The sequence below is a fragment of the Heterocephalus glaber genome, unplaced genomic scaffold, assembly GCF_053883595.1.
Source record: "Heterocephalus glaber isolate CG9 unplaced genomic scaffold, H.glaber_assembly_v1.0 deba00001444, whole genome shotgun sequence".
NCBI lineage: Eukaryota > Metazoa > Chordata > Mammalia > Rodentia > Bathyergidae > Heterocephalus > Heterocephalus glaber.
In genome coordinates, this window is record NW_028258297.1 from 6,954,193 (window position 1) to 6,981,858 (window position 27,666).

Below are 27,666 nucleotides of genomic sequence, written 5' to 3' on the forward strand. Positions count from 1 at the left end.
TCACTTCCGACCACGCCCTCACCGCTCTACCCCACCCCTCGGGGCTCCAGAGTTTGTACCCGGAGCTGTCAACTTGGGCTCCATGCAGCCCCACCCGCGCCCTGCCCAAATTGATCAGCGGCTCCTGCGGGTGCCCAGGTGTGGTTCTGTATTAAGGCTAGCTCAGAGGAAGTTTAACTGCAAGTGGGGCCTATGCCTATTTTAAAGGGCGTGCCAGCAAACTGGGGCCGCATCCCCGGCCAGCCGGAAAACCTTCCACGAGCGCACCCAGAAACCGCTTTGTCATCTATGACCGTGTTTTTTCAACTGCAGTTCGCAGCATCAGTTTAGTGGGTAGTGACTAGCTCTTTTATCTTTTTTATTTTGATTATTTATTTATTTTTGGTACCAGAGATCAAACTCAGGACCTTGCGCTTGTGAGACAAGCACGGTGCCACTGAGTAAATCCCAGGGCCTCTTTTCTTTTTAAAAAGGAACTAGTAGAGCCTGTATACGGAGTACCACCATCACCTCCGGTCCACCAACTTCTAAACCAAATTCTTGATCCATTGGTTAGGAAGAGCTTCAGTCCCAGTTTTGCGGGGGATCAGGACAGCCAGACCCCAGGAGGAAGGGTGGAGTGGGCATTTAGGGGCCTGGGAGCCTTCGTCAGGAGCAAAGGAGCTAAGAAGTCCAGTGGGCTACACTTGGAACAGGAGCTGGCACAGTTGTGGAGTGCAATGTGAGTACCAGCACCAAGCACAGACAAAGATTAAATAAGCACTGCCCAGGCAGGCATAGAAACACAAGCTGTCAGAAACCAGGTGTGGCACATGACTATAATCCCAGGACTCTAGGAAGCTGAGGAGGAGGATCTCAAGTTCTAGTCCAGTCTGGGTAATTTCTGTGACTTTGTGAGACCGTATGTGAAAATAAAAAAATAAAGAAGGGCTGGGAATATAGCTTAGTGCAAAGACCCTGGGTTCAATCCTCAGTACCAAAAAGGAAAAAGAAAAAAAAAAAAGCTTGGAGGGAAAGCAGCAGGGGGAGGACCTAGTTTAGCCAGTGAAGGGCTGAAACTGGGGCAGAGTCAATGAGCTAGGAAGGCTGAGAAGAATTTGAACCTTCCTTGCCTGGGAATTATACCTCTCCCCAGTTCCACAAGAGGTGAGGTGACTCAGAGCACTAGGATTACAGCAGCCCAAATTGATAGTTATGGCCTGACTTGTGTTCACTGGATACAACTGAGGCAGCAGGCAGGCACTCCTTAGGTGTCACTGTCTTAACAAACGTACCCTCGCTCTCCCCAGGGAACCCATCCAGCTCTTGCTGAAACAATCCACTATCCAACTGGCTGAAAAGCCAGGTCCAGGGAGACAAAATGAGTTCAGACTGAACTGTTTGTATCATTTTAGTTCCTGATTCCATTTGCACTATTTCATTTCCATTGGAGTAGATGGTTCCAGAGGAATGGCTGTGATTGTCATCCTCTTCCCAATAATTATGCCCTGAGTTTGTCTCCTGGTCTCACTTCTTTTGGTTTCTGGGCCTTCAAGTCCTGATGCTCAGTCTCTGATGTGGGACAGGGATACGGCCACCCCTCCCAGGAAGCTGGTAATGAAATATGAGAGGAGAACAGCACAGAAGAGAAACCAACCATGAGAGAATCACACTTCCAAGCCCCCCAAAGAGTAAGAATGTCAGGCAAGAGCAAAGATGCTCCTAAAAATAGTGGCATGGTTTCTAAACTTGGGGCCTGAACACCTGGCTAGGTAGCTGCTCTACAACAGGGAACTGTTCCCTGGAAGGGGAAAGGAGATCCAGGGAGGCAGCTGGTATGGGTAGGAAGCACCCACCCATACTCAGCAGTGTCTCTGGAGCATCCCAGCAACCTTCTAGGGCCTCTGACCACACTACAGCCCCAGGATTTCTAAAGGACTTGCCTGTCACCAGCCCTTTCCACTTGGCTGACCTTGCCCAGGCCAAAGCTCCCACATGAAGAAAGGATACAGCATGTCCTCCAGGGGTGGCTGGGCTGAGGAGGTGCTGGAAAGGACCTCCAAGGAGGCCTGCAGGGTCTGGATCATACTGTGATCAGCTAAGAGGCCCATGCTCTGGACCTGAGATGATAAGAGGGCAGGGAAGTCAGCACCCCTCTAACTGCCCCCACCCCATGCACTCCTAGCCATGCCAACAGCTCCCACGCTCTAGAGAGAAGACAACCTTGAGGGTCACGCCTCACGGGGCCTGTGTGGCATCCCCTTTCCACCCACCTGCAGGAAGAAGCCACGCAGGGCCTGCAGAGTGGTGTCTGAGAGAGTAGACAGGTCAGCCAAAGCCTTGTCTTGCAGAAGGTGACCCACCTCTTCATGGGAGAGGATGCTGCTGCTCCTATACCGCACAAACTGGCACAGAAAGAAGAGCCTCATGGGCTCAGTGATTTGGCAGAGATGCCATTTCCTATGCCCTCTGTGCTCAGCACTGAGCTGGAGACACTTTTGTGAAGCCCACAGAACCCTGCTTTCAAAGAGCTCTGCATTGGTGGGCAGGGGGTGGGGATGGGGTTGTGTTCCCAAGCAAACGAAGCTGACTGAGACCCTGAGAGTGCTGCCCTGGTGACGTCTGCCCTTGGCTCCCTCCTTCCCCAGCCTTGCACCATATGAACTGTGCAGATTCCATAACCGATTACCACCATGCGCTCTTGTTCTGCTCTTCTCATATCACCACCTGGAATAGCTTCCTTCTTTCTGCCTATTAACCCCTTAGGCCTCAGCTAAAACATTATCTTCACTTCACAGAAACAGTTGCTGTTTTCTCTGTGTCCCCATATCAATCATGGATTTATTTGTAGGTCCATGTTACTATCACTCATAGACTCACTGCTTTGATATTTATTCAGTGGGCACCTACCACGTGCCAAGGACTTAGCATCTCCTTCATTCTACCATTCAAAACATCCTAGTTAACTATTCATTTCTTTGTCCTTCTTATCTAGACTGTGGGACCCCTAGAGGCAGAGCATTTGTCTCATTGCCATCTCTATATCTAGTAGACCTGGCATGTGATGGTGGGCCCTGGTCAACGTTTTGTGAAAAAAAAAAAAAAAGGTGTCAGGGTCTTCCTGGGGTGAGGAGAGTGAGCATTCACAGGAATTCTCTGAGCAGGCATCTTGTAGGGTGAAGCCCCACCCAGCCTCTCTACCTTCTTGGAGGATTAGGGCTACCAAATCAAGGTGCCCTGGCCTCTTCAGCACCATCAGCTCACACCATTCAGACCATGGGACCATCCTTTCTACACTTACCAGGGTCATGAGCCTCAATATCTCAGGTCTGAGGAAAGCATTATCTCCAGCATCCAAGAGAGTAGACAGCAAAAACTGATGCCAGGGCTGGGAGGCCACGTGGAGTGCTGTAAGAAACACCAGTCCCTGGGGCCGGGGATTTAGCTCAGTGGTTCTGCCACCTGCCTCGAAAGCGCAAGGTCCTGAGTTCAATCCCCGGTACAAAAAAAAAAAAAAAAGGAAACACCAGTGCCCAGGTGGCTAATGCTGTTTTTCTTAAGACCTAGGGACATGGCTAAAAAGGATCCTCTACTGGCTCAAGAAGGGGCTGCTCAGCTGCAGGCAGGCCATTGGACAGGCCGACCCCAGGAGGCTTCTTCCTTCCTTGAGCTTTTATCCACCTATGCTGACAGCTCAGTGAAACAATATATCCCAGGGTGGTGGGAGGGGTTCTGCCACATAAGAGAATTGTGACCATGGTTGAGTAGGTTACTTGACCTCTCTGAACCTCAGTGCTCTCATCTCAGTGCGGTGAAAAGAATTAAACAAGATGAGTCTGAATCACACAACAGGGAATGGAAATCTGGTATAAAGAGTGGCAGGGACTAGCTTCCTCCAGTCTCCCCCATGGGAACATCAGAGGATGGGGAAGATTTCTACCAATGTCTGGGCTACGAGCATGCAGGAAGTCGAGCAAGGCCTCCAGGCAACCAACGCAGGCCTGGGACAATAGAGGGTCCTTCTGCAAAACAAGAACAAAAAACAAAAATAGAAATTACTGTCAAAGTTTTGCAACAATGGGTTTTGATGTTAACCAAGAAAAAACACATTTGGTTTTTATTTGGATTTCAGAACTTCAGATTTGGGATATGCCCTTCCAGATAATTAAGAGATGTTTGTTGGCTTCATCTCTCACCACAGACAGTGCTGTGCTTTTCCTGGGTAATCTATTTTAAAGAGGGAGTTTTATTTCAAAAAGGAGATCGACCCTGGGCCCCACTAAGATTCACAGATTACAGACACTGAAAAACATTACAATTTATCTAAAGCAGTGGGTCTCAATCATTTTTCAAAACAGTAGAGCCTGTCATCAAACAAAATTCTATGCTCTAATAAGCACATGAAAAAAATTTCATTATCATTAGTCACCAGGGAAATGCAAACTTAAACCACCATGAGATACCATTATATACCCGCCAATAGTGAAAAATTAAAAAGACTAACATGGAGGGGATGAAAATTACCAAAATATATTATATGCACATAAGAATCTGCCAAAATGAAACTCATTAATCTGCATAACCAATTTTTTAAAAAGAGTCGAAAAAAACCACTGAAAATACCAAGTGTTGGTGAGAATGTGGACAAACTGGAACTCTCATATATTGCTAGTGGGATGGTAATAAGCAGACGGTTTCTTGCTAGGCATGGTGGGAGGCTGAGATAGGAGGATCACTATGAGTTCAAGGTCAGCCTGGGGTACAAAGTGAGTTAAAAGCCAGCCTGAACTGTATAGTGTGATCCTTCCTCAAAAAAAGAAAAAAAATGGGTAATTGGATGGTTTCTCATAAAGTTAAACCTACACAAACCATAGATGATAGGCGGAGTTTTAAGAAGGGCCATGACCTTGGTTCCCAGATGTTATCTCTGTGATTATGTTATTTGGAAATAGGGAAATTGCATGGGCCCCAGCTAATCACACAAGCCCTTTAGAAGCAGTTTTCTTTGGGTAACTGACAACAGAAGGACTAAAGGAATTTGAAGTGTGAGAAAAACTGGAGGTTCTGGATTGAAGAAGGAGGGGCTGTGGAAGAATGTGAGTGACCTTTTTTTTTTTTTTTTTTTTTTTTTGAGACAGGGTCTCACTATGTAGTTCAGACTGGCCTTGAACTTACTATGCAGCCTAAACTGGCCTCAAACTCACTGTGATCCTCCTGCCTCCTGCCTCTCAAGTGCTAGGATTTCAGGCATGTGCCACTATGCCTGGCTTGAGCGACCTTGAAGAGTTGGAAGAGGCCACTGGGGAAGAATCTACTTCCCCCAGAGAAGCAGCAAGCCTGACTAACACTTTGATTTCAGCCTTGTGAAATCCTAAATGGAAAACCTGGTTGAGCCTATCCAAACTTCTGACTTGGAATAGAACTGTGAGCTAGTAAACAGATGTGTTTAAGCCACTAAGTACTGTATGTAGTAATTACCTATACAGCAATAGAACTAACACATCATTTGACCCAGCAATCCCACTCCAGGGTATTACCCAAGAGAAATAAAAATTAATACCCATGTAAAGATTTGCACTTCAGTGTTAAGAGCTTTATTCATAATAGCCCCAAATTTGGAAATCCCAAATATTTATCAGTAGGTGAATGGATAAACAAACTAGTACAGCTATATAAAGGGATATCATTTCACCCTAAAAAGATGTAAGCCAAGCATCATGGTGAACACTTATAACCCCAGCACTCTATAAGGCAGGAATATCACAAGTTTGAGCCCAGCCTATGCAATTTAGCAACTTAACAAGACCTTGTTTCAAAAAAAAAGGGGAGAGGGTTCTGTTCAAAGGCCCTGGGTTCAATCCCCATTGCTGCAAAAATAAAAAATAATTATGGATACACACAACAATCTGATTAGATCTTAAAAGCACTAAGCTACATGAAAGATGCTAGATACATAAGATCTCTTATTATATGATTTAGTTTATATGAAATTCTAGAAGAGGTTATAGTATAATAATAGAAAGCAGATTGGTGTGTTTGTCAAGAATTGGGGATGGATTGAGGGAGTTAACAACGAAAGAGAATAAGACAACTTTCTGGACTGATGGAAATGTTCTATTTTTATTATTGTGATAGTGCTTATAAAACTATTTGTCAAAACTCATCCAACTGTATAGCTAAAATTAATGAATTTTATCACATGTAAGTTACAGCCCAGTAAAGCTAACTTTTGCTGGTGGTGCACGCCTGTAATCCTGATGCTCAGAAAGCTGAGGCAAGAGGACTTTCTTGAGTTCAAGGCCAGCCTGAACTACAAAGTGGGCCTTGTTTCAAAGGTAAGTAAATGAATGAATAAATGAATGCATTCATGCTGGCTTTTAAAAGGTAAAAACAAACTAACAAAAATCCTATGCTTTCCTCATGCTATGCTTTAGAAGGCAGTACACCCTGGTGGCTAAGTGTATGGAACAGCAAGCAGACTTGGGTCTGGCTGAATTTGCTTAGTTTCCGACCATCTGTGTGACCCTGGAAAAACTTACTTAACCTTGCTGAGTAGGGATAAAAAGATTACCCTCATTGCTGAGAGGGTTACATAAGAAAATAGATATAGTGTTTAACAGGTGGTTGGCACAAAGCAATGATGATGATGATATCTTTGTGAAACATATAAAGGGAGAAACACTCTCCGTTTTAAAATAACCCGAGTCTCTTCAAATGAATCCCAAAGGCCTCCAAGGCACACAGTATGAAATGACTGAGCTAACTGACCCACTTCATTTTACAACCTGAGGCCCAGAGGGAAAATGTTTGACCTGAACACGCCTGGTGGCAGGTCTGGAGCCAAAACCAATGTCTCCTGATTTCTAGTTTGACACCTTTATCTTTTTTTCTAATCTAAAAAGAACTCTTAAAGAGTGGGCACTTCTAGACTCTTCCCACACATCCACAGCCCCATGGGCCAGCGTGCCACAGCTGTCCCATCTGGTAAGGAGCTGCTGTTCTCTTACCTCAAGGGCCCTGTGGATAGTGCGTGAGGAGCCACAGTGCTCCATACAGTATTAGGAAAACCAGAGACTATCGCTCAGGTAAGAATGGCTCCAGTTCACTAGCACTTTGAAAACTGAGACTATGTTTTGAAATAAAAATTTTTTAAAAGGGCTGGAGATATAGCTCAATACAAAGGCCCTGGGTTCGATTTCCAATACTGCAGGGCGAAAAGAAAAAGCTGAAATGAAAGTTTCTACCTTATAGAGGAGTCAGGATGAATCAATACCGTATGTCAAGTACCTCAAACACAGTATACACTTGGGACACGATGTTCTCACCATCCTCTCTACCTCCCACTCTATGAACCCTTAACCTGACAGCTGCATCTGCTCCTGTAGAAATGATCCTTGAGATCAAAGCTTCAATCTGTAAAACTAATTAGCTCCCTCAGATTCCAAACTGATAACAACACATTCCACTCCCACTCCAAGCAGAAAGCCAAGACTGAGAAGGAAGGATGTGTGTCTCTTCCCTGCTCAGGCCCATCTTTTCCCTTCCCCCAAAGCCTCTCAGGGAGGTAGCAGCTGGATCTGAATCAGAGAAGTAAGCCCGAAAGAGAATTGCTATGATTTGAATGCGGTCTCCAAATGTCATGTGTTGGAAACTTAATTCCCAAAGGAACTTCTTTCCTTTAGCTTATATACCATATATTAATGTAGTTAAGAGGTAGGGCTTTGAGGAAGTGATTAAACCATTCATTGATTAATAGGTTAGTGGATTATCACGGTAGTGGCTTTGTGTTTCCTATGATCTGTGAGTGCCTGAATGGCTAGAATCATGTCACATTCATTTCTGTGTCCTCGTGTGGTCATTCATTCATTCTAAAATATGACTTGATGCCAACTCTCTTCCAAGCTCTGTACTCTTATTATAAGGGAATCACTCCTCTCCTTCCCCAACAAACACGTGTCCTGAATGTTAAAGCAATAATGTTAGCCCTTTTAGAAACATAGATAAAAGGCCTTTCTTTCACTGGCCCTACTCACTCAAGGGGAGATTAACCTAACAAGCAGACACTAGCTTAACACATATTTTATCATCAAGAATTAAGGTATTAATGATGATGCTCCCATAAACATAAACTCCTAGGATCATGATCAGCTAGCTGAGTAACATAGCACATTTTTTCCCCAGTAAACTCCTCGGTCTACTTAGGGGGAAAAGTGGTTTAAAAGCCCTTTCTGGGCTGGGGATTTAGCTTACCAGCACAGTGCCAGCCTGGCAAACTCGAGGTCCTGAGTTCAATCCCCAATACCATTAAAAAAAAAAAGCTCATTCTGGATAGATAGATGAAGTAGAAATAATAAAATGTTAATGGTAGGATTTAGGGGGTGGATATATGACTGTTCACTGTAAAATTGTTATCTTTGCTGTTGTTTCACGCACACACACACACACACAGCCCATTCTGACCCTAAGCCCCAGTTATATTGTACTATGGCACTTGCCAGAAATAAAGCTGATGTTTTTAAGTTGATATTTCAACTTATTTTGACCCCAAAGGGGGAAGGAAACACAAAGATGAACCAGACTACTCAGTTCCTGCCTTGAAGATCTCATAGCCTAGTAGATTGACCTGTGCAAATGGAAACGTAAAACAGAAACAGCTGAATGGTAAGACATGAGAAATATCTGATCCCTGAACAGCCAGAGCCTTGTGTGTGTGGGTGGGCCATAGGACAAGATTCAGAAACCACCAGCCTAGCAGGAGGCCCACTCCTGGGGCCTTCAACACCATTTACTGGCCCTAGCAGTAATACTGGGGTGAGAGACTCAGTGTGTGATGGCTAGACAAACAATGATCTCCAAGAATCCTCTGAGCTGTAAAACACTAATCAGCCAGGGATTTAGCTCTGTGGAGCTGTGCCTCCCTTGAAAGTGCAAGGTCATGAGTTCGATCCCTCGTACCAAAAATTAAAAAAAAAAACAAAAAAACCCACTAATCTGCCTGAGGTGATCATCTGTTTTGCTTCCCAGGAATCCATTCCTTCTTCTTCCGGCAATAATTTCCCTTTGGGGATAGCATTCCCGTCTTAGGTTCAGTCCACATGGGTTGTAGAAAGCTGACCATACATCCCAGCCTCCAGGAGAGGGCACAGACCCAGGCCAAGCTGGTCAGAGCATCCCATGGCCCACCCATGGTGACTGGTATATTACCCGTGCCAGGCGAAGACTCAATTCCAGGAACTTCTGGGAAAGAGAGTTTGTTTCTGCTGGGAGGATGTATAAGTCTAGAGCTGCTACTGGTCATCCTACCACCCCATGAGGACAAAGCTGATAAGGAGGGATGCAGAGCCAAGAGACAGCATAGAGTCATGAGGGCACTGTCTGAGCCTCTGAGACCTACTTGTCCAGTAGTGATCCCTGGACTTCTTAGGAGCCAGTTTGAGCTCTGTTTTTATCAATGTGGCTTTAAAAGTCAACCAATCACCTCTTGGTCCTGATGGGAATAACAGGCTCTTGACAGGCAGCCACCTGTTCCCATTGCTGTCCTAGGAGAAGCAGTACCCACTGCCCAGGGCCCACTCAGCAAGGGTCTTACCTGCACCAAGAGGTTCTGGAGCCCGACAATCAGGTACAGCACTTGTGATGTCCCCAGTGGAGCTAGGACAGTGTCCTTGGAGGCTGACAGTGGCCAGACCCCTGAGGGCACCAGGACCACTAGAGCAGAGGAAAAGCTTTGCTGCAGGGCTGTCCGCAGGAAGCGTAAGATGGCAGCTGAAAGAAGGAGGCTCCTCACACCCAGTTCCTGCCTCCTTCCCCACCTCCCACCCATGCGCCACAGGAAAGGAGACAATACTGATGAAATAATTATGGGGTGACTGTAGGCTGGTCTGGGTGGGTGGTTCTATCTCAGAATCTAGGGGAAAAGCTTTTCTTCACTTGCTGCAAATTCCAGGGCCCACACCTGACAGCAGTGCAGCCTTTTTCTTCGGAAAGCTGAGGGTCTTCACTAGTTGGTCCAGTTCCACGGACAGAGTCTGGTGAACCTGGCATGTCAGGGGTACAGGGCTGAATTCCACATTCTAGGACCTTGGGCAGAAAACAGCCTGCCCCCGTATCTCTTCTACCCATTGCCCCCCAACTTACACACTGCACCAAGCAGAGACAGAGTAGGTCACAGAATTCTCAGAGCCTCACCAGTCTTGGCTTCAGAAGTGTACCTGAAGAACTAACTCCTCTGCAAAAACTTCCCCCATCCTCAGCTGCCTCCTCCACCAGGATGCTTGCCCCAGCCTCATCTGTGGTTCAGTCTCTGGCTCTACCCACCATCCACCTAACTCAGAAGACCTGGAGTCAGGCAGGCCAAATCAAAATCCTGGCTCTGCCACTTGCCAGCTGTGTGGCCCTGGGCACGTCACTGCACCTCTCTTAGCCTGCCTCACTTTCTTCACTATGAAATTAAGACAATGCCACCTGCTTCCACTCCTGCCACAGCTACTGTGAGGAACGGTGTCAATGAACATGAATCTAATGTCAAGTAATGTCCCAGCTGAGTGGCTACAGTAGGGGTCCTAGGGTCAAAGCTGTGTTTCCTCTGCTGTCTTTAACTGTTTACTCTGGTCTGTGTCATAGTCTGGCACAAAGAAGCTCCTTAAAAATCCCTGTTGGCTGCAGGTTCTAGAAAGAAGAGCCAACCTGTAAAAAGGCACAACAATATTACACTAATGTAAAATGTTAATGATAGAGGAAAGAGTGTGGGGGACTATATGGGAACTCTAAGTTACCTCTTCAATTTTTCTATAAATCTAAAACTGTCCTTAAAATAAAACCTATTGTATTAAGGACTTAAAATGTGAACGCATTTGTTTGGAACTATCCATACCTCTTGAGAATCTTAACTACTGGAAATCCTTAACCTATCACAGTAGTTTTTTCCTTTTCCTTTTCAGAATTTTGATTAGACATTCTATGTTGATTTTTTTGTTACCATATTTCATCTAAACATCTAAACAATTCTGATCTTTAAAATTTTAATCTAAAGATAGAATCCCATTTTTAATTAACTTAAAGAAGTAACAAAATCACCTTTTTCCATTCCTTTAGGAAATAGCTATTGCCAAAGTGAAGAGGTAGATGATATTTCATCTTGTTACATAATGGGGTTGTGGTTTGCAGAGGAATTGTTTTCTTTGTAAAATTTTAATTTCAAGGGATGTCAGTGTTCATTTATGCCATTTCTTCATTCCAAGATGGTACTATTTCATTTTAGAAATTTGAAATATGTAATTTGAAATCCTTAAATAAAATTTGGACTTAATTTTATTTTTTTTAAAAACCTATTGAAAATAAAAAATGAGGCGCTGGGGACTTAGCTCAGTGGTACTGTTGCCTCCCTTGCAAGCACAAGGTCCCGAGTTCGATCCCTGGTACGGCAAAAAAAAAAAAGCCGGGGATTTAGTTCAGTGGTTTCACCACCTGCTGCACAAGCGCAAGGACCCGAGTTCGATCCCCAGTACCAAAAAAAGAAAGAAAGAAAGAAAGAAAGAAAGAAAGAAAGAAAGAAAGAAAGAAAGAAAAGAAAAAATGAACAAAACAATAAAAAAGATATGAAGATGTGAAACAGCACAGCCCAGTGGAAAAGAGTAAATACTTGGCCAGAAGGCAGGAAAAGACAGTGGAAATGGCAGGAGGTAGGATGCAGAGGGCCAGACCCAGAGGAGAACAAAAAAGCTGCCCTCAAGTTTGGAGAAAGTGTCCTTTTCTATCTTCTGAACCCAGGGCCTTTCCTTTCCCCAGTCTCCTTTGGGAGCCTTCTGGGCATAGTGTGAAGACACCATGGAGGCTGGGAGATATTTGTGTCTATGAGGAGCCATGGGGCCTGAGGAGATGCTGGACTGGGAAACAGCCCACAGAGGAGCTCATGCAGCACACTGTGATGAGCAGCTGCTGCAGGGGGTGGGTCTGGGAGGCGAGGAGGTGCTCTGTGGACACATCCGCTGCTCTTCTGTTCCCTGCATCACCCTCCCAAACAGTAACAATGACAGCTAACAACGTGTGGCTCTTCACAACTTGCCACCCAGCACTTCAAGGTCAAGCACTGCTCCTGCTTTCCTGTCCAATCTGACCTATTCCTTCATCCCCACACTCTAACCACACATATCACCTCACCACTCTCCAAATAATATGCACCCTATACCCTGATTTGTTTTTCTTTTGAGAGAAGGTCTCACTGTGTAGTTCAGACTGGCCTTGAACTTGCTGAGATCCTCCTGCCTCTGCTTCCAAGTGCTGGGATAACAGGCATGTGCCACCACATCTGGCTCATGTCCCAAATTTGGCCAGCTTCATGCCTTTGCTCATATTGAGCTTGTTACCTAAAATCTTAGCCTATCTTTGCTGAGTACAATTTAGTTACTTTAAGGCTTTGCTTAAAGTACCCTAAAGAGTAGGACAAATGCTGTATTCATTTTTTATTCCACTGTGACAAAAATAGTCTGGCACATAGGTGATCCATGTGCATTAAATGGATTAACTTAAACCAACCTAACAACACCCTGGGATGTTCTTCCCACTCTGTAGGAAGGAAACTGAAATTTTAAGATAGTTAAGTACCTTGCCAAGGTCACACAGCTAACAGGCCACAGAGCTGGGGCCAGAACTCAGGCTTTTCATCACTTCTTTGAATTTTTATCCCATGCCTCAAAGCCATGGAGCCAGAGACTAACCTTCAAGTTGCCATCATGCTGCTGGGCAGACAAGGAAGCAGCGAGCAGCCAGGCAGAACAAAGCAGTGCGCTCCTGGGAGAGCCTCCCTCTGTCCACGGAGGAGAGCCTGTGTCTGCCCAGGTGAGCACCAGCGTCTTCTCCAGAAGCTCTATCAGGGTTGTGCTGCTTAAGAGCACTGCAGCCACTGCGGGAAGGGACAGGGCAGAAGCCACATAGTTACATAGGTGCTCTAGCTTAGTGCCTCCAAGGTGCTCAGCACCAGGTGGAGCTTCACACATGTAAAAATAAACAAAAGGATCAACCTATGGCCCAAATTCTCCCAGAATTATTGCAGAAGAGAGGACCCATGACCACCAGCCACAAACACTCCCCACGTTATTTGTTAAGATGAAAAAATTGATGGCAGCGAGGACCACAGATGCTGCCCAGCACTCTTCCTCTTCACTATCCTGGCCTCAGTCACGCACCTCTTTTCTGACTACTGGGTGTGGTCTGGTGAAGGCTCCAGTACAGGAAATTGAAGGAGGGCTGCAGGATGTCCACATCCATAGGGCTACATTTCCCACAAAGCTTGCTCACTGCAAGAGACGAGAGTCCCCAGGTGGCACATTTTATACCACTCCACGGTCTTAATACAGTCACACTTTTCACAGATGATGGCATACAACTGACTAATTTCAGATTTCTGCCTTAGAGAGAAAGCACAAACTGAGCATTCCTGACACTACAGCCAATGGAAAGAAACACAGTGAAATCTGAAGACATGTTCACACCCTCTGTCTTAGTTACTTTTCTCTTGTTGCTGAGACAAAATATCCGACACCCAAAGTTAAAGGAGGAAAGGTTTATTTAGCTCACAGTTTATAGAGGTTTCAGTCCATAATTGGCTGGTTCCAAGGCAGGTTGGCATGGCAGACAGGAATTGCAGAGGAGCAACAGTTCATGGCAGGCAGAAGGTAGCAAAGCAAATGACAAACCACAAGTATCTAGCAGCAAGCCTCTTTTTGTCCCTTATACCCACTCACACCCTTAATCCTACATTTCACCATGAATCAATCACACACACTAGATTCAGCCATCTCTGAAAAAGCCCCATCTATGACTGCATGAGGCTTTGAGGGGACATCTAAACACAAGCCATAACATCCTCCATCTGGAAAAACTCTGGGTAAGCTGCCCTTGGTTGCACATTAGCCAGCACACATTGTATGGGATGAGCTGACCGAGGGCATCCTCTAAACGTGTGTATGCCATCAGACTGTAGGACACAAGGGTCTACAGAGGTCATCGGAGCCAGCCTGCCACCTTAGCAGGAGTCCTTGCTTCCTAAGACCATCTAGCCTTGCTTCACAGTTCTCCTAGCAATGGTGCAGTCACTGCCTTCCCAAGGGAACTGTGTGATAATCATGTGCAGTTCTCTTCACATTCCATATCCTCTCTCACATACCACCTCCGTCTGGCTAACTCCAACTCCTAGTCAGCAACTGAGATTCAGCTCCAAGTTCATTCCCCCATGAAGCCTCTCATCACCTCTCAAAGCAAAATGAGATGCCTCTTCTGCATTCCCCAGGCCTCAACAAAGCAGTTACTACACTGAAGAGTCATCTGCAGAACAGTTCCCTCCTGGGAATTACCACTCCCCGTCTCCCTACTCCCATTCCACTGTGAAACCTACTTAAGTCTCTGTTCACTTTTTGGTAGCCACATCACACTCTGGCTTCCCACTGACCACAGTCAACCTGAGAAGCAAGCCCCTCACCCTAGCACCTTCACTCCCGAACCATGGACCATAGTGAAGTAACTGCAGTCCTCTCCTCCCAAACAGAAGTACTCAAAGAATACATGTAAATGTCTATTGCATTTCACATGTAGATTTCAGCATGTTACTCCTCCTTGTCAGAGGCCCCTTTGAAGGGTGATTTTGTCACATATAGATCAACTTGATGTTGGCCTTGACCTGACAGATAGCCAGTGATAACCAGCACCAGCCAGAAGCAGGAGCTGCAGCTATCCCCAGAGGCCCTTTCTGAGCCTGACACTGATCTTTTGAGAAAGACTTGGCTCTGGGCAGTGAAAGCACCCCATCTTCACCTGTGCCAGGGGATCTGAGTCTACAGGTACTGAAGAAATGTCATTTTTCCTACTCATTTCAACCTTCCCTCAATAATTCTTCCCACGGGAGCTGCATACGAAGTAGTGATTATATTCATGATCAATGAAAGGTCCCACTGAGGTCTGGGGTGCAGGTGGGAAAAAAGCCTAGACAACTATGAGCTGACTCATTAGCTGTGGGATGAGGTGGGGAGCTGACCTGATGCCACAAAACATGAATTGACACAATGAAGGCCTACTGTGTGTCAAGCACCATGTAGCCTTCTATACCTACCAGGTCAAGTATTCCTATTTTAACCCTGTAACAGGGATATTACCTTACCTAAGAAGGGCCTACGTTTGGTACAGGCAAGGTGACTGCCTAACCTCACACACCAAGTGACTAAGCTGAGACCCAGATCCTTTGTGACCCTAGAGTTTGTGCCTGTCACATATTGATTATTTTTTGGCAGGGGGAGGATCTCCCAAACACTCCCGGAGAACAAGCAGAAAAGCCATAAGAGGTACCTCAGTAAGAAGCTCCCAGGGACAGGCAGACTACTGGCTTCTTGCAAAGGGATAAAAGAACAGAAGAAATAAATAGCAGCACTAGAGAGAGGGCCCACTGCACATGCTGCTCTGGGCTGTCAGGCACCACCCCAAACCGCCAAGGCACCTTGGTGAAGGAGCTTCATGGCCATGCTGTCCAGTTCTTGCTCTGACTTGTTCCTCAGCTGCACCAAGGACAGGAGACTCAGGAGGAGTGGCAGGTTGCCTGAGGCTGTGATGATCAAGGAGGGCTGTCAGGAAGCCTTAGCTCAGATTAACCAAAGGTCAGACAACCCTCCCCACCATAAATAAAGGACAGGGTCCCTAAGTTTGAAGGCTTGTGACACCCAAAATTCACGTTGAAAAAAACATTTTTTTTTGTACCAGGGGATCGAACTCAGGACCTTCCACTTGAGAGGCAGTCGTTGGTACCACTGAGCTAAATCCCTGGCCCTCACGTTGAAATCTTAACAGAGATGAGTACTCTTCTAGATGGGATCAGTGCCATTATAAAGTAGATTCCAAAGACCTCCTTCCTTCACCCCTTCTGCCATGTAAAGACACAGCAGACATCTATGAACCAGGCAATGAAACCCTCAACAGACACAGAATCTGCTGGCACCTTTATTTTATTTAATTAATTAATTAATTAATTTTTTGGTACCAGGGATCGAACTCTGGTCCTTTCGCTTGCGAGGCAGGCGGCAGAACCACTGAGCTAAATCCCCGGCTCTAGCACCTTGATTTTAGATTAACCAGCCTCAAGAACCCTGAGAAATAAATTTCTGTTGTTTATAAACCACCCACTCTGTGGCATTGTCAAAATACCCGGAACAGACAGAGATACAGGGCCAAGACTTGAATCCAATCTGAATCCAATGCCCATGGCCTTTCCTCTATGTTTCCACTAAATCTTATGGTTCTTAGACAAGATTACCAATGAGATATGTCTTGCTCCTCCCGGCAAAGGAGAGGACTCAGTGCCTTCTGATGCCCTTTAATCTATCTCCAAATCCCAACCTAGGACTGGACCAAATGAACCATAGATATCCTCCCACTTTCTTTTGATGGCTCATAAACTTAGTTTAAAATTTCAGCCTCTCTAAAAACAGGAAAAGACAAACCAATCTCAATTTTTATTCTCTTCATACTGTTCCAAATAGCAAGTTTCCTTGACTCCAGGGGTCCCATTCTAGATTTGGAAACTATCTTCTTAGATCTCACTGGGAATGCCTAATACATCACAGATTCAACCTCCTCCCAGAGCCCTGCTGGGTCCCCAGCCTCCTCCAGATTTCCCACTTTCTTCTTCCCACTGGGGGCTGCCATTCTTGTGACAAAGAGCTCTGAGCATATGCCGTGCAGGGTGGGGACAGGCACACATACATCACACTCCCACTCATGTTAAACACACAAACACAGTGGAGCATGCTGTGCCACACTGGCCTAGCTTTTCTTTTTCAGCAAAAATCCTGATTCCCTCTTGAGAGCACACCTCATCAGGACAGAGCTGCCTACTCTTGACTGGCCTTCAAGTCAAAACACGCCCAAGATACCTGTAGACTAACCTCCTGAGGGGGAGGTCTCATGCTCTACCAGCAGGTGCTGCAGGGTGAGCAGGAAGTGGCCACGGATGAGACCACCCACTTGGATATCCTTGTTCCTCCTCAAGAAGGTCCTCAGAATTATCAGCACCTTTCGGGCTACATCCACTGGGCTAGAATAGACAAGGTCCTGAGCAGGAGAGAAGAAAGCCAGAGCTCAGAAGCCATCACAGCCAGGGACTGCAGACAGCGAAGAAGACAGAAGTAGGGAAAGTGTCCAGGATGATGGTGTCACAGAAGCTGGGTAAGTTCTCACTTAGCACCTATCTTGTATCAAAGGCTCTTCTGGAAAGACTGACTCCTCACATCATCCTGAAGAACAGGCCCATCCTAGTGAGTCCATTCCACCCGAGAGCAAATGGAGGTTCAGAGATATAATATGACTTGTCCAAGGTCACATAACCCAGTAAGCAGCATGAAACCCAGTAAGCAGTATGAAGAGGAAGTGAATGTAGGTCTCCTGATCCAAGCATAACTCTTTCTGCTTTTCAGTATGCCTCCCTCTTGCAAATGGAAGTATTAGGATCAGGAAGAGGTTGTTTTCAGGATAGTGAACCAGAGCATGCTTTAAGGGAAGAGAGAAGCAAAGAGGATGGGGATGAAACAGGCCAGGGAAAGGCTGGGCTGGGACAGATTTAGGGCACAGGAAAGGAAAGGAGGCTCAGATCAGGCCCATTCTCTGCCATGGCATTTGCCTATCCATGCCCCAAGTTGTAAAGGTCTTGGGTACAGATGACGAAAAGGACATTGCTTTTTGTCTTGCTTTCAGAATAATTTTTATGAATGTATGTTAAAGGTGAACCCAGTCAGAACCTGCACCAGTGGCTGTACTGCTAATAGCTCCTGGCACCTACCAGCTCAAACAAGCCAATTCCTTTGGACAGGCTAATGTGCTTGGCCAGTTATGACTGGGTACTGTGAATGCAAGGTTGCACACAGACTCTCTCTCCAGAGAGGACAGCTCCTGACACAGAAACATGGCTTTAGGGTACCTGGCCAGACAAGTCCTGATGTGTTGACCACTGGGTGGACAGGAAAGGATGGGGACACAGGGACATCTAGGCTTGGATCTTCACAAACCTCCACAGTTGCTGAAGAAATAACAATATCAATAGCAAACACTCACTTGGGGCTTAATGATGTCAGGTACTGTTCTGTTTATTAGTAGCTATACATTTATTTACATATGATTTGTATCTTCACAGTGACTTTTCCAGTTAGCTTTTACCCTAATTTTTCAAATAAGGAAAGTGGGGCAGATTAATTAGTATGTTTCTCAAGAGAGTAGTAAAGTTGTAAATTCCACTACACTGTGAGTTAGTGAAGGAATAGGGCAAAAGCTGCTTCATCTTTGTTATCTTGTAGTGACTCAGAAAACATCTCTGAAAAGAAGAAAAGATCTCTCTGAGAGATCACAAAAATGAAGGGCTAGAGAAAATCTGGATCATTTTACCCAACTCTCAGAGTATGAGGCTGAAGACTGAAGGAGGGGTGATTTGTTCAAGGTCATGGGGCCTAAGGCCATAACAATTTCCTGGTCCTTCTTCACAGGCCCATCCATGTCACACTGCCACAGAGCTGATCATTTAGAAATCTGTTAATGAATCTTAACAGCCACTCGGTGGCCACAGTGAGTCATGGGGGAAGGTGCGCATCCCACTATGTGGCACAGAGGGAAGGGGCTAAGTGGAAACCCCATCCATTTGCAGTTTCTGCTGCTCACAGCTATCCAGAACTCTCTTGGGACCAGAGCTACCAGGGTGGGTTGGCCAAGCAAAGAACAAACAGAGCTTCTGTGACATCATTGTTTTTCTCATCTAAAAAACCTACATGAAAGACCACCCATAGATAAGAGTGGCAATTAACAGCCTTGTTTTCAGCTGTTAATTCCCACATAAAAAAACAGAAATTGGTACCAACATATATTTTTAGACTCTTTTCCCCCTCCTGTGGCTAGAAGCTGTGGAGAATTGGTAAAAATTATATATTTGAACAAACAGCAAAGTTGTACCTTGCTGTTCCTTGCTGTTCTTTTTTACCACTGATATTTCTGGCATCTGATTCAGGGAAAACTCATTAGCTTTGGGTTCTAGTCATGGCCATGACCCTTATTAGCTTTACAATCTTGGGCAATTCCATTAGCCTCTCTGAGATGAACATTCTTTATCTGGTTCAGCCTTCTGCATATTGTACAGCATACCATGAGCGGACCTACATGTTACCTCTTCCATCTTCATGTTATCTCCATTTTATGTGAGGAGACTGAAGCTCAGAGAAGCCTCCATCTTCCTAGACTTCTAAACAGCATCGAGTCCTGAAGGCAGCTCCCTCATTTTGAGTTCTAGGCCAGGGGAAGCAGCTCTTCTCTTCTCTGCTCCCACCTCCTCCAGGTAGGAAAGATGAGGAGGATGGCATAAATTCAAGGACAAAGCTTGCATCACTTGCCGGATATAGATGGGGTACTCACTGTAGCTTCCCAGGGACATGGACTCTCTAGGGATTTGGTCTCTGGAGTTCACTTTCTCTTTGGCTTGCTTCTTATTAAGGGGTTTTGGGGTTTTTTGTTTGTTTGTTTGTTTTTGATACCAGGGATCGAACGCGGGTCCTTGTGCTTGTGCAGCAGGCGGTGAAACCACTGAGCTAAATCCCCGGCCCTTTGTTTTGTTTTTAGAGACAGGGTCTCACTATGTAGCTCAGGCTGCCTTGAACTAACTATGTACCCTAAGCTGGCCTGGAACTCACAGTGATCCTCCTTGCTTAGCCACAAGTACTGGGATTGCAGGTATGCATCACCATGCCCAGCTGGCCTGCTTCTTTTAAGTGCTTATTTCCTTTGAAGATGGTGAGCTAGGGTAGCCTTCAGCCAGGGCTAGTAAGACTCAGCAAGACTCAGTATGAGAAAGGGAACTTGGGAGAGCAGATGATGAGCTCTATTTTAGTTTTACTTTTTAATTAATTAATTAATTTTGGTGCCAGGGATTAAACCTAGGACCTTATACATGCTATGCACGTGCTCTACTACTGAGGTACATCCCCAGAACACTGAGCTCTACTTTACACAAAACTGTTAAGAAGATATTGGCTTTAAGTATCCAGCCTGTGGAGAAAGCTCAGGGTAGGGCAGAGATTTGAGTTGTCATCATATAGGACTTGCTTTGGTCCCATTCCTCGCTTTTGTCCCATTCTTTTCTTTTCCCCTACCCTTCCCTTTTGGAATGATAATGTTTACCCCATGCCATTGCATGTTGGAACTATTTAGCTTTCTTTTTTATTTTTACAGGGGCTCACAGCTAAGAGTTTGCATGGATTCTTAGAGGAGACTTTGGATTTAGACTTTTCAGCACTGCTGAAGATATTAAGACTTTGGCAACTCTTGAGATAGATTACATTTTATGTAATGAGATGGACATGAATATTTTGGTGATGAGGGGCAGAATATTATGGTTTAGATCTAAAGTGTCCCCCAAAAGTTCATGTGTTCAGAGATAAGGCTTTTGAAAGATGACTAGATCATGGGGGTGCTACACTCATCAGAGAATCAATCTATTGATGAGATTCACAGCTGAATGTGGTGCTAAGAGGTGAGGCCGGGTTGGTGGTTGGTCACTGGGGGTGCAACCTGGAAGGGTGTATTCTTTTCCCAAGCTCCTCCCTTTTCTCTCTGCTTCCTGGCTACAATATGATGAGCAGCTTTCTTCTACCATGCCTTTCCATCGTGGCATTTCTGCCTTGCAGTCAGCTTTCCATGGACTGAATCCCTCAAAACCATGAGCCAAATGACACTTCTCCTTTAAGTTGTGAGTGCTAGGTATTTTGTCCCATCAATGGGAAATTGACTAATACACCTAATATCTTACCTATGTCCACTGCTACTCTCCTTGGTGTCCCATTTTGCTCTCGTCCTCTCCATATTAATGCTGTTTTTAACTCATTCCTTTCCCTTTTTTCCTCCTTAAAGGAAGAATTTGAAAGTGATGAGAGATACTATCAGGAAGCTGGCCTCTACAGAGGAAAAATGGAAAGACAGAGCACTAAAGATGAGGGGGTGAGTTGGAATTATATTAAGGTGATGACAATGTTCTGAGATGCTGAGACTGATTATGATAATGGTTGCATTTATAGCTTAACTTACTAAAAAATCATTGAAGTGTTCAGTCAAAATGGATGCATTTTGTGATACGTAAAATATATTTCAAAAATATATATATATACACATATATCAATAGTTATCTGTATAATAATGTCACTCTCACTAATTTGTTTTCCAATGTGCTTTCTTGAATGAAAGGAAAAAGGGTGGAGTTAAAGCCAGGGTGTTAGAAGTGGCAGACCATAGGCAGTCTACCTCACCTAACTGATGTATCTGATGGGAATTATAATAATACCTTATATAATAAAGAAGTATTGGGGTTTCTGACAACTCGAGATATCCCTGAAGGAGTATATTACACATGTACTAGAGCATGGAAAAAGAGACTCACTGTGCAATCAGACATCTCCAAAAACATGCCCTAGGGTCTCCTTTGACATTAACCCTTCTTACCAGTATCTCCTTGAGAGAAAGGACAGAGAAGTAAAAGGGAATGATGACTGAGGCCCATATTTTATAGTTATATCCCATGGGGAGTAGACAGAAACATATTTCTCAGTGTGTAGACCCTTATTAAGACTTATGAAAGGGTATGATTTTACAGAAACCAGGCATCTACAAGCATAAAAGATCTTCCACTCACATGGAGACAGCAATAAGTCCAGAGGTGGGCAGAAGAAGCTGTGGGTCCCTGCTGACCTCAGTAAACTGACTGCCAGAGGCAGAAGGCCTGCCATCTCTGAATGCAGAAAGCAATAAGCACCTACCACCAAAATAAGAAGGATGCTGGGGCTGCTTCTGAGTATCTGGAACAGAGCTGCTAAGCTGGCAGGAAGGTTCAACTGTACAGCCAAAGGGACATCATCCAGTTCTTCATAGCTGCTATGTTCCCAGGAGAACCAAAGTTCCAGGACACGATGCCCAAACCTACTCATCAGCTCTGGATACAACAGGAAGAACTTGAGCAGGAGAGGGTGGTGAGTATAGACCAGGTGCAGGTCTGAGATTCCCTCTAGGAATTTTCTGATTGCACTGATCACAGCCTAGAGCAAAACAGAGAAAGGAGCTAACTATAATCTTGCAGAGGACCTGAGATTCCAAAGTACCCTATATAAGACTTGGAAAAATGTGTTGGTATCTCAGTGCTCCAGGACGCCTTCTCTGGCTCATACGAAGGTACTCCTATGGGAAAACCCACAGCGCTCACCTTATCATATGAGTTCTCAACTAAGGTGATTGTGCTTCCCATGGGATATATCTGGTAAAGTCTGGAGACATTTTTTATTACCTTGATTCAGGAAGTGCTACTAGCATCTAATACAAGAGAGGATGCTACAATACCTTAAAATGCACAGGAAAACTTCCTCAGAAAAAAATAATCCAGTGTAGGACCGGGGATTTAGCTCAGTGGTTCCGCCGCCTGCCTCACAGCCGCAAGGACCCGAGTTCAATCCCTGCTACCAAAAAAAAAATCCTGTGTAAAATGTTAGTAGTGCTAATGTTGGGAAACCCAGCTCTATGGTGACACTTACTACAATGTGTTGTAATTCTCAGGGTTCCTGTCAACATCCCACACTAGACTGAAGGCTGCTTGAGGGTGGGTGTACCTAGAATAGGTAATGGCACAGAAGGAGTGAAGTGGAAGGGGAAGAATCATTTATTAACCCTTAAAAATCTAAGTCTTCCCATCACATATATAAAAACATTCAAGATCCTTAGAGTGCTATTCCAAAAGTTTTACAATTTTGGCTCTTTCATTCAGATCTTTGATCTATTTTGAGTAAATTTTGTGTGTAAGAGGTATGAATGCAACTTCATTCTTTTGCATGTGGATTTCCAGTTGTCCCTGAAATTTTGTTGAAAAGACTATTTTCCTCACTGCATTGTCTTGTTATCCTTACCCAAATCAACTGACTATAAACAAATGAAGATGATTCTAAATTCTCAATTCTGTTTCACTGATCTATATGCCCATTTTAAAGCCAGCAACACACTTTTTTTTTTTTTTTTTGGAATTGGGGATTGAACTGAGGGCCTTTGGACTGAGCTACATCTCCAGCCCCCCACCCCTTTTTTATTTTTATTTATTTATTTATTTATTGGTACCAGGGATCGAACTTGGGACCTTCCACTTGCTAGGCAGGAGGTGGCACCACTGAGCTAAATCACCAGCCTGTCCCTTTTTTTATTTTGAAACAGTGTCTCAATAAATTGGTAGGTTGTCCAGGCTGAACTTGAACTTGTGATCCTCCTGCCTCAGTCTTCCAGACTGCTGGGATTACAGGCATGTGCCATATATCAAGAAGTATAAGTCCTCCAACTTTGTTCAAGACTGCTTTAAATAATTTAGGTCCCTTGCATTTCCATATGAATTTTAGGACCAGTCTGTCCATTTCTGAAAAAAAAAAGAGCAGCTGGGATTTTGATATGGATTGCATTGAATCTACAGGTCAATTTAGGGAGTATTGCCAACTGAACACTATTAAGTCTTTCTCTCCCTCCCCTCCCCTCCCCTCCCTTTCCTTTCCTTTCCTCTCCTTTCCCAGTGGTCATGGAGACTGAACCCAGGGCTTCAAGCATGCTACACAAGTGTTCTCTCACTGAGTTATATTTCCCATCCTCTTTTTTGTTTTTTTGTTTGTTTTGCAGTACTCACTGCTGAAGTAAACTCTCATGCAGGAAACTTTTTTGTATCACCTGGCAAACTTGTATTCTCTGAGGGCAGGGAACTTATTGGGTTCATCTCACACTGATGGGGACCCATATGGCACCTAGAACATGTCAAGTATCAATCCATGCTGATTGAGTTGCTAAAATGTTAAGAAACAAATAAAGGCTGGGTGTGGTGGTACACGGCTGTAATCCCATCATTCTGAGAGGCTGAGACAGGAGGATTCAAGCCCAACCTAGGCAACTTACCATAATGACTTAATAAGATCCTGTCTCAAAATAAAAGACAGTTGGGCATAGTGGTGCATGCCTGTAATCCCAGCACTCAGGAGGCTGAGGCAGGAGGATGGCCATGAGTTTGAGGCCAGCCTGAACTACATAGCAAGACACTGTCTCAAAAAAACAATAAATAAATAAATAAATAAATAAATAAATAAATAAATAAAACTCGAAAAAGGTTAAGAATGTAGCTTAGTGCAAAGGCCTTGGGTTCAGTTCTCAGTACTGAAAAAAAAAAGCTAATAAAAAAATGATAATCATCGAGTAGCATTCTTGAACTGATTAAACTAGAGTGAAATTGTCAAAAAGGAAGTGTTTCTAGGAATACTCTAAAATATCTATCCCCCAGAGATACATTCAACTGCCATGGGTTCACATACACACACATCCCAATACACACCAGCCCATCTTCTCCACTGGTTCTACAGAAGATCAAGGACTGTGAGAAGGATCTGGGAGAATACTGCTGGTATAAACTGAAATTTGGGGGCTGGAGATCAGTGGCAGAGGACTTGCCTAGCATGTGCAAGCCTCTGGGTTTGAACACCCAGCATGGTATTTTAAACAGTGGAATTTGACTATTAACTATGGATTAGGTAATAATATTGTATCCAATTTAAAATCTCCCTATTTTGATCACAGAACTGTGGTTACATAAAATAAATTCCTTAGGAAATACACACTGAAGTATTTAATGTATAAAAGCGCACATCTAAAAATCATCTGAAAATTATTTTCAAGTGGTTCAGAAAAAAAAACATGGCATCCCATGTTTGGGGAAGAGAGAAAATAAAATGAGGCAAAATTGTAAAAACTGGTGAATTTGGGTAGTAAGAACTCTGAACTATTCTTACAATATTTTTAAATGTGAAATTATATCAAAATAAAGTTGAGCTGGGCCGGGGATTTAGCCCAGGGGTTCTGGCACTTGTCTCGCAAGCACAAGGTCCCAAGTTCGATCCCCGGTACCAAATAAATAAATAAATAAATAAAGTTGAGTAGAAAAATCTAGTTGTGCCAGGTGTGGTAGCACACATCTGCAATCTCAGCACTCAGGAAGGTGAGGTAGGAAAATTGGGAACTTGAGGCCAGCCTAACTACACAGTGAGTTCAAGGCCAGCCTGAACTACATAATGAGATGCTGTCTCAAACAAATAAAACAAAAATCAAATTGTATGTTGCCACTTAAAAATTTACATACAAATTTTATAAAACAATGTTATATAACACTTATGGATTCATGTCTAAAAGGTGAAGCCCAGAGCTATATGAGCTACCTTCCTAGTCTCAACAGCACCACAGATAGATGTTAAAAGGGGCCCCCAAAATCCAGCCTTGCTACATTATCAGTCCTCAAGTTATCGAGGCTGTTCCTATCATGCCCTTCCCCCTGTTTATATCAGTTACTCAGAAGCCCAGGATTATCCCTATGTGGCTAGGGATATGCTCTTTTCTTGCCAGCTTCCCATTCTTTTTTTGAAACAGGGTATCACTATGTCTTTGAACTCATTTGAGGTCATGGTGATTTTCCTGCCTCAGCCTCCCAAGTGCTGGGATTACAGGCATGAATCACCATACCTGGCTCTTCTATCGCAATCCAATAAGTCTCCACCCTATTAGAACAAGAATCATTGGAAACGTCTTTTTATTCTCTCTTATTCTCTCACCTCACATCTGATCCATCCAAGAAATGCTATTGGCTGCATCTCAAAATATTTCTGAAGTAGACACTTTCCATTACCTCCCCTGTCACCTCCCTACATCATTGCTCTAGTCTCCTATCAGGTCTTTCCACTTCCACCCTTGCACTCTTTCAGTCTATCATTCTAGCCAACAGAATGACTTGTTTAATTCAGGTTGTCACCCCAGAAGTAGGGCTGTATGAGATTACCAGAGCAATACATTTAGACAGAAGAGAGATGCAGAATTCAGTCAAAGACTGTACTCTGCTGGACATGGTGGTGGACACCTGTAATCCCAGCTATTCTGGAAGCTGAGGCAGGAGGACCACAAATTTAAGTCCAGCCTGGGTAACTTAGTGAGATCCCGTCTCAATTATTTTTAAAGGGTAAGGCAGGTTGGGGCTGTAGCTTAGTGACAGAGTGCTTGCTTCGCACATGTGAGGCTGTAGGTTTGATGCCCAAAACAAAACAAAAAAAGTGCACCATGGGGCCCTACAACACTTAAAAGGTCAGAAGGCAAGAGGCAATCAACAAAGGACACTGAAACAGAAGATTAGAGAGGCAGCAGGAAAACGTGACATACATGGTGTTCTAGATGCCAAGTAAAGACTGTTTCAAAGAAAAGAGGGGCTGGGGATTTAGCTCAGTGGTTCCACAGCCTGCCTCAAAAGCAGAAGGACCCAAGTTTGATCCCCAGTACAAAAAAAACCCCCAAAACAAAACCATTGCTCAAAGAAAAGAGATGCTATTGCTAGGCCAAGTAGAATGATGACTAAATATTGGGTACTCATGTGTTGGTCATTGGTCACTTTGATGAGCACATTTTTCCAAGATGTGGTAGGAGTGAAAGCCTAATTGAAATACATTCAAAAAAGAATGGCAAAGCAGGAAACACATAAAACAAGCCTGAAGGATCTTGTCATCCTAGAAAACCCAAAACTCAATCAAAAGTAGTAGGGTTGTGCCAAAAGATATAGGTACCTCCTTGAGTAAGGATACCATTGCCCAAAGATGGGACAACTTAAGCCTCAAAATGATATAATTAGATATAATTAAAGTACATCAAATATTTTAAATTCTTGGGTTCAGAATTATACTAAAAAAATCAACTCATTTTTTAAGAAATCTAAGTAAAGGGAACAAATCTTGAATGGGGGTGCAGCTTAGTGGTAGGCAAAGTGTATGCTTTTAATACACGTGAGGCCCTGAGTTATACCCGCAGTGTTAAAAATAAAATGAAAAAACAGAATCAAACATTTAATCTATAAAATCTACACAATCTACTTCTTTTTTTTTTTTGGTACCGGGGATCGAACTTCGGTCCTTGCGCTTGAGCAGCAGGCAGCATACAATCTACTTCTTACAGAATAACTGAATTGTTGTGGTTTTTTGTTTTGTTTTGTTTTTTTCGGGACCGGGGATCAAACTCGGGACCTTGAGCTTGCGAAGCAGGCGGGGAACCACTGAGCTAAATCCCTGGCCCAGAATAACTGAATTGTTGATGAAAGGAAGTTTTGCTTTGTTTGTTTTGTTTTGTTTTGGTACCAGGGATCGAACTTGGGTCCTCGCGCTTGCGCAGCAGGCGGTGAAACCACTGAGCTAAATCCTTGGCCCCCCCTTTCTTTTTGAGACCGAGTCTCACTATGTTGTTCAGGCTGGCATTTAACTCACAATGTACCCCATGCTGGCCTCAAACTCATGAAAATCCTATCTTAGCCTCCCAAGTGCTGGGACTGCAGGCATGTGACACCATACCCAGCTGTTTTGTTCCTGTTTTTGTGTGTGTGTGTGTCCCAGGGGTGCTATACTCCCAACTCTTTTTATTCTTTATTTTGAGAAAGGGTCTTGCTTAGTTCCCTAGGTTGGCCTTGAGCCATCCTCCTGCCTCAACCCCTAACAGTAACAGGGATTATAGGCATGGACAACTAACTACGTCCAATGGGAAGCTTCTTTCTATACAAGTATTCCACTTAATTAATGAAGAAAGAATGACAGAATTATAATA

General features: G+C 44.3%; 1 protein-coding gene across 2 annotated transcripts in view; it reads right to left on the reverse strand.

The window, feature by feature from the left end:
- Positions 1-38: 38 nt before the first annotated feature.
- Positions 39-27,666, reverse strand: part of Mei1 (meiotic double-stranded break formation protein 1) — a 72,316-nt gene continuing 44,688 nt past the window's right edge. Inside the window, exons 20-31 of one of the 2 annotated variants that reach the window (XM_004845504.3) lie at positions 21,798-22,073; positions 16,905-17,070; positions 15,464-15,568; positions 13,164-13,274; positions 12,696-12,880; positions 9,935-10,016; positions 9,569-9,744; positions 3,920-4,001; positions 3,281-3,387; positions 2,253-2,384; positions 1,990-2,099; positions 39-1,590 (exon numbers count right to left, since the gene is read on the reverse strand). In XM_004845504.3, coding sequence (XP_004845561.2) covers positions 1,545-1,590; positions 1,990-2,099; positions 2,253-2,384; positions 3,281-3,387; positions 3,920-4,001; positions 9,569-9,744; positions 9,935-10,016; positions 12,696-12,880; positions 13,164-13,274; positions 15,464-15,568; positions 16,905-17,070; positions 21,798-22,073 — 1,578 coding nt within the window. In that variant the 3' untranslated portion in view covers positions 39-1,544. The remainder of the gene's footprint in view (positions 1,591-1,989; positions 2,100-2,252; positions 2,385-3,280; positions 3,388-3,919; positions 4,002-9,568; positions 9,745-9,934; positions 10,017-12,695; positions 12,881-13,163; positions 13,275-15,463; positions 15,569-16,904; positions 17,071-21,797; positions 22,074-27,666) is intronic. The other variant, XM_087213825.1, reaches the window with a different exon arrangement.